Below are 6,867 nucleotides of genomic sequence, written 5' to 3' on the forward strand. Positions count from 1 at the left end.
AATAGGTTTACCTAAGACACTGGCAATGCATTGAGTTTGTATGACACTATTTACTTTCATACTATGGAGTCTGCCATTGAGTTGCTCAAAGCCTTGTTCAATTTCACACCTGCCTGGCCAACAGGTATTCAATCTTATGCATAGCTCAGCTAATGTTTACACTAACTAATATAAATTATTTAACTAATTTAATTACACTGCACTAATGCAAACTACCATCTTGGTGACCAAGGCAAGATGGTAAAATAACAGTTTCACATACTGCTGTATTTGCTTATTTTTGCTAAACGCTGCAAAACCTGATGGCTTTAACACTAGACTTTTTTCACTACACATTACTTCCAATGGATGTGAAACGCTGAAAGTGAAGTGCTCCATTTTGCAAAAAACAAGCAAGCAGGGGTGGACATACCGTTAGAGATATAGAGAGATAGAGATGAGAGAGCGAGAGATAGAGATGAGAGAGCGAGAGATAGAGATGAGAGAGCGAGAGATAGAGATGAGAGAGCGAGAGATAGAGATGAGAGAGCGAGAGATAGAGATGAGAGAGCGAGAGATAGAGATGAGAGAGCGAGAGATAGAGATGAGAGAGCGAGAGATAGAGATGAGAGAGCGAGAGATAGAGATGAGAGAGCGAGAGATAGAGATGAGAGAGCGAGAGATAGAGATGAGAGAGCGAGAGATAGAGATGAGAGAGCGAGAGATAGAGATGAGAGAGCGAGAGATAGAGATGAGAGAGCGAGAGATAGAGATGAGAGAGCGAGAGATAGAGATGAGAGAGCGAGAGATAGAGATGAGAGAGCGAGAGATAGAGATGAGAGAGCGAGAGATAGAGATGAGAGAGCGAGAGATAGAGATGAGAGAGCGAGAGATAGAGATGAGAGAGCGAGAGATAGAGATGAGAGAGCGAGAGATAGAGATGAGAGAGCGAGAGATATAATTTTGACAGACAACATTTTTCTAATTTTGGTTCTAGACATTACCACAATGAACTTTAAACAAAACAATAAAGATGCAGTTGAAGTTCAGACTTTCAGCTTTCATTTGAGGGTATCCACATTAAAATTGGATGAAGGGTTTAGGAGTTTCAGCTCCTTAACATGTGCCACCCTGTCTTTAAAGGGACCAATAGTAATTGGACAATTGACTCCAAGGCTATTTCATGGACAGGTGTGGGCAATCCCTTTGTCATTCTCAAGCAGATAAAAGGCCTGAAATTGATTTAAGGTGTGGTGCTTGCAATTGGAAGGTTTTGCTGTGAAGTAAACATGCGGTCAAAGAAGCTCTCCATGCAGGTGAAACAAGCCATCCTTAAGCTGAAAAAACCCATCTGAGAAATTGCTACAATATTAGGAGTGGCAAAATCTACAGTTTGGTACATCCTGAGAAAGGAAAGAGCACTAGTGAACTCATCAATGCAAAAAGACCTGGGCGCCCACAGAAGACAACAGTGGTGGATGATTGCAGAATAATCTCCATGGTGAAGAGAAACCCCTTCACAACAGCCAACCAAGTGAACAACACTCCAGGAGGTAGGCGTATCAATATCCAAATCTACCATAAAGAGAAGACTGCATGAAAGTAACTACAGAGGGTTCACTGCACGGTGCAAGCCACTCATAAGCATCAAGAATAAAAAGGCTAGACTGGTCTTTGCTAAAAAACATCTAAAAAAGCCAGCAAAGTTCTGGAAGAACATTTTGGACAGATGAAACAAAGCTTGACCTCTACCAGAATGATGGAAAGGGAAAAGTATGGCGAAGGCGTGGTACAGCTCATGATCCAAAGCATACCACATCTCTAAAACATGGTGGAGGCAGTGTGATGGCTTGGGCATGCATGGCTGCCAGTGGTACTGGGTCACTAGTGTTTATTGATGATGTGACACAGGACAGAAGCAGCCGAATGAATTCTGATGTATTCAGAGCCATACGGTGTGCTCAGATCCAGCCAGATGCAGCCAAACTGATTGGTCGTCGTTTCATACTAAAGATGGACAATGACCCAAAACATAAAGCCAAAGCAACCCAGGAGTTTATTAAAGCAAAGAAGTGGAATATTCTTGAATGGCCAAGTCAGTCACCTGATCTCAACCCAATTGAGCATGCATTTCACTTGTTAAAGACTAAACTTCAGATAGAAAGGCCCACCAACAAACAGCAACTGAAAACCACTGCAGTGAAGGTCTGGCAGAGCATCAAAAAGGAGGAAACACAGCGTCTGGTGATGTCCATGAGTTCAAGACTTCAGGCAGTCATTGCCAACAAAGGGTTTTCAACCAAGTACTAGAAATGAACATTTTATTTACAATTATTTAATCTGTCCAATTACTTTTGGTCCCTTTAAAAACAGGATGGCACATGTTAAAGAGCTGAAACTCCTAAACCCTTCATCCAATTTTAATGTCGATACCCTCAAATGAAAGCTGAAAGTCTGAACTTCAACTGCATCTGAATTGTTTTGTTTAAAGTTTATTGTGGTAATGTCTAGAACCAAAATTAGAAAAATGTCTCTGTCCAAATATATATAGACCCAACTGTATCATTGGTGCGGCCGCACAAAGGCCCAAGAGGTGAGGGGGGGCCCACTTCAATCTTCATACCAGGTGGAATTGAGCATTTTGAGCTATTGAAGTGCAAAGGGACCATATATTCTTCCACAGGGGCCCTTTCCTGGCTGCATTAAATACACAAACCATGATGTGTGAACTAAGAATTCTGGAATCTCAGGCTTTGCTGGTACTACAAAATGCAGCTGAAAATTTGCATAAAACATGATGTGTGAATGACGCACCCCCTGGTCCGTGGGGGCACCCAGAGCCAGGCCTTGTAGATGCTGGGAGTTGTAGTCACCGTGGTGGCAACCCGGTCTGTGACCCAGGGCAGTCAAACCAGTGGTAGTCTGTGTATAAGTTATATAGTCCGACTACACCACCTGTGGATTGCGGTTATGGAGAACCGCCGCTGCGGAGCAGTCCACTGAAGCTGGTGGTATGTGCAGCAAGTGTAGTAGAACTCCCCACAGGAAGAGTGTAGCTTCAGGGCAGCACAGGTGAATGATGGTGGTTGTGCAGGGTGTCCCAGTGCAGTGAGTGCTGGCGCGGTAAGAAACACGGAGACAAGATGATGCAGTCCCAGGGTCTTTACTCACGGTTGTTAGTTTCCAAGTTGTATTGCAGCTCATAACTTCCCACGTCGTGCTGTGCTTGCTCAGTGAGGGGCTCAGTCCACCCTCGGGTATCTCCAGAGCACTTATCAGGACCCCGTTCTGTGTACCTTTCTCTGGCCTCTCTCCTTGTACCTCACACCTAGCAGCACCTCTGTCCAGTGTCCTCGGGCCTTGGCCCTATGTGGCTACCTTCCTGGTGGCTGGTGTGGACTGCCTGCATTACTTAAAGTGCTGCAGCCTCTGGTTCCCAGGTGAGCCCTGTAGTCTCTGCTGGTTGAGGGATCTGGTTCCCTTTCTTCTGGCCTAACCCCCCCCCCCACCTCCTGGCAGCTGCAGGCATACGGGTGGCAGCTGCACAGCCCATACCCCTGGGGTCCCTTCGGTTCCTGTCCTGGAGCCTTCCTGCTCCCTCTTTTCTCTCCTTTCTCCAGGCTCAGTCCTCTTGACTAGGCCTGCCTGTGGACAGAGCTCTTACAGAGCCCCTGCTCCTGTCACTTCCACTTCCTCTACTCACTAACCACTGAACCAAAATGGTTCCTCCCTTTTATACCTCCTACTCCAGTGTTCCCAGGATCTACGTCCTCCACCCATCCGCTACCTGGTTCCCCCTCTCTAGGTGGTTCCTCCCCACTCCAGCCAGGGATCAGGGACAGTTGTGCTCTCCCGTAGGAGCATTGTCGCCCTGTCCCCCAGAAATGTGGTGTAGTGTTAGGGTCCTGAGCCATACTCCTTCCTTACCTGAGAGTGAGATACCACACCTCTGGATGAGATGCAATACCTCTGTGGCGACCGAACCCTCAGGGGCGCCACATGAACATGGCCTTAAGGTTGTCTCGTTATTCCCAAACATGGGATAAAGGATGGGTTACTGACTGCTGGAATCCTCATGGATCTCTAGAACCTGTGTTCTGAAGAGCTCTGTGAATGGAGCAGTGATGGATCATTCTCCTCCATTCTCTCAGGCTCAGCTGAGTGCAGTTGGGCTGGTCTTTGGAACTTCACTACATTCATTCTTAATGGAGGAGGTGTGCATAATCTACCACTGCTCCACTCATCTCAAAAGCCCCAGTTCTTGGTATCAATGTTTTCAAACAGTTATCCCCTATCCCATGAATTTCCAAACTTAAAAGGTCTTCCTAAGATTTCATAGACTTGGTTTGAGTTGACTTCCATTTCTCATGCACATGTGGTGCATGTGGTGGACACTTAATACTAGGTCTTCCCATAGACTACAATAGTTCATAAATATTTTTAGTCAGGTGTTTGTTTTTTTCCCGTTTGCTGGGACCCTCTAAACAATACTTGCTTTATAATGTAAGCACTTAAAAAAAACTGAAGTCTTAAGAACAAAGATGAGAATGTTCCAAAACTGTGCACATTATGGTCATGCAATGCTCCTCTGGGAAATTTAAAATGTGCTGCCTGCATATTAAACCAGCATGCCAGAGCTGATCTGTCACTCTCCACAAGGAGAAACGTTACCCCTTAGACAGCAGTCCAGAGTCTCTCACCTAGCCAAATCAGTTCATACTTTGCACTGACGAGGGGCAATACCCCAAAACACTGTCTGCAAATTGATATTCAGATTTGGCTTTTATTCCAAGTCGTATTGCAAGGCTCACTAAAGGGTTGATTGACTTGTATGACCACTGCTTCCAACAGGTGGTGCCAGAGTTCTAGAACTCTTCTCTCTGAAGAGGCAATTTACACATGTTCAACCATTCTAAGAGCATTAATTTTTTTTTAACCCCCTTACTGGCCTGGGGCATATTGGTACACCCCAAGCCATCACCCCCAATCGGTGAGCTCTGGAGCTGAGCCCACACTGAACCTGGCACGTCAGCTGATTCTTACAGCTGACATGTGCCCACAACAGCTGCTGGTGGAATCACGATCCACCCGTGGCTGCTAACCAGTTAATGCCACTGTCAATCTGACAGCGGCATTTTAACATCGCCGTGCCAGAAGCACGGCATTAGCCCCTCCCATCTGTGACCCCAGTCACGTGATCATGGGTCATTGCTGCATGACAACCTGGTTTACAGCAGACCCCTGTGGTTGTCATTTCTTGCTTGCTAGGAGTGCCACCTAGTGGTCAGCGCTCATAGCACATGAGCATTTTTGCTACAGAGGTGATCTGCTCATCACCTCTATGTAGCAGAGGTGATCAGATAACTGCAGCTCCTAGTCTCCTATGGAGACTATTGAAGCATGCAGAAAGTGGAGAAATATTTTTAAAAATATGAAAAATTAAAATATAATCGCCCCCCCCCCCCCCTTCTGCCCCATATAAAACAAAAACCCAACATCAGAATTACACTTCTGGTCGTCTCAACATTGAAATAAAATGCAATAATGGGCGATCAAAACATCACATCTGCCCCAAAATAGGATCAACAAAAACATTAGCTCGTTGTGCAAAAAATAAGCCTTCACTTGGCCCCAGATCCCAAAAAATGGAGATGCTACAGGTCTCAAAAAAAGAAGAAAAGCACCATTTTCTAACTTTTAAATAAAGAACCTATACATGTTTGTCTACGAACTCATAATGACCTGGGGAATCCTAATGGCAGGTCAGTTTTAGCATTAAGGGAACGTGTTAAAAAAAACTCCAACAATGGAGTTGCATTTTTTTATTTTTTGCAATTTCACCACACTTGGAATTTTTTTTCCAGTACACAATATGGTAAAACCAGTGATGGCATTTAAAAGTACAACTTGTCCTGCAAAAAATGCTATGGCTCTGGAAAGAGGAGCAAAAAAAAAAGGAATGCTCCAGTCATGAAGGGGTTAATGGGGCTTAAGTCCATTAAGGCCACTGAGAACCAGTCACCCAGTGAAATGCTCAATTTAATCCTTTGCCAGGGCGGAGTGTGGACTCAGACAGTGACCAGCACAGACAGGTTTCTTCTGGAGAACTTTTCCTACTGGCATCAAAGATGAGGGCAGACACCAAGCAGTGTAAGTCGATGCATAAAAATAAAGCTTTTAGTAGATATTGAATTTCTGGAAGATTACTGTATATTCAATTCTAGTAGCTGTCTTCATGATCTGGTTTTCAACACCTGGATAGGTGGAGTTATGGTTGACATGTCCTATAACTTTACAGCAGCTGCAAGCCCCAAATTTGAGGCTAATGTAGACTACAACTTGGGCAAGACTGGGCATCATGTTTTCTGGTTGGCAATGCATCACAATATCAATTGCTTTTATATGGAGTTGACACAACAGCTGACATGGGTAGAATTGGCTTGAAGTGATAACTGGTGTCTAATCGCAAAAGCTGATTTATTAAATTAACACTTTTTTTTTTTTCCTGCTTGTTTTTCAGTTCAGAATCCTCAATGAGAAAGATGTACATTTTAAGAAGGCACTCATTTTTGTTAATAAAATTGCCTGGGGATAACTTGGTGTGGTGTGATCTGTTCATCTTTAGGGTAATGGGATATTGGCTTTGGTATCAAAGCCTAGAACTTGTCTCCAAACTACAGCTCCCAGCCTAAGGAGAAATGTGAAGATTGGGGGTCACAATGGCAAATCTCCAAACTGTCATTTGTAATTTTATTGCATTAGTTCTCATGCATTGGGGACCTTTCTGGTACCTCTAGGGCCTGACTGACAATTGCTCTAGCCACTATACAGTAGCTTTGCTCCCACATGCCTGGCTGTACATGATTTGGCAAACTCCACCGTTCACCT

The 6,867-nt window shown here is 44.5% G+C and overlaps 1 protein-coding gene across 1 annotated transcript in view; it reads left to right on the forward strand.

Moving 5' to 3' along the window:
- Positions 1-6,516, forward strand: part of LOC141258491 (uncharacterized) — a 31,458-nt gene extending 24,942 nt beyond the window's left edge. The window contains exons 21-22 of the mRNA XM_073673484.1: positions 6,034-6,129; positions 6,500-6,516. Coding sequence (XP_073529585.1) covers positions 6,034-6,129; positions 6,500-6,516 — 113 coding nt within the window. The remainder of the gene's footprint in view (positions 1-6,033; positions 6,130-6,499) is intronic.
- Positions 6,517-6,867: the final 351 nt, after the last annotated feature.

This window comes from Phyllobates terribilis, unplaced genomic scaffold (assembly GCF_046119375.1).
Source record: "Phyllobates terribilis strain yellow unplaced genomic scaffold, ASM4611937v1 Scaffold_3__8_contigs__length_932513732, whole genome shotgun sequence".
Lineage (NCBI taxonomy): Eukaryota > Metazoa > Chordata > Amphibia > Anura > Dendrobatidae > Phyllobates > Phyllobates terribilis.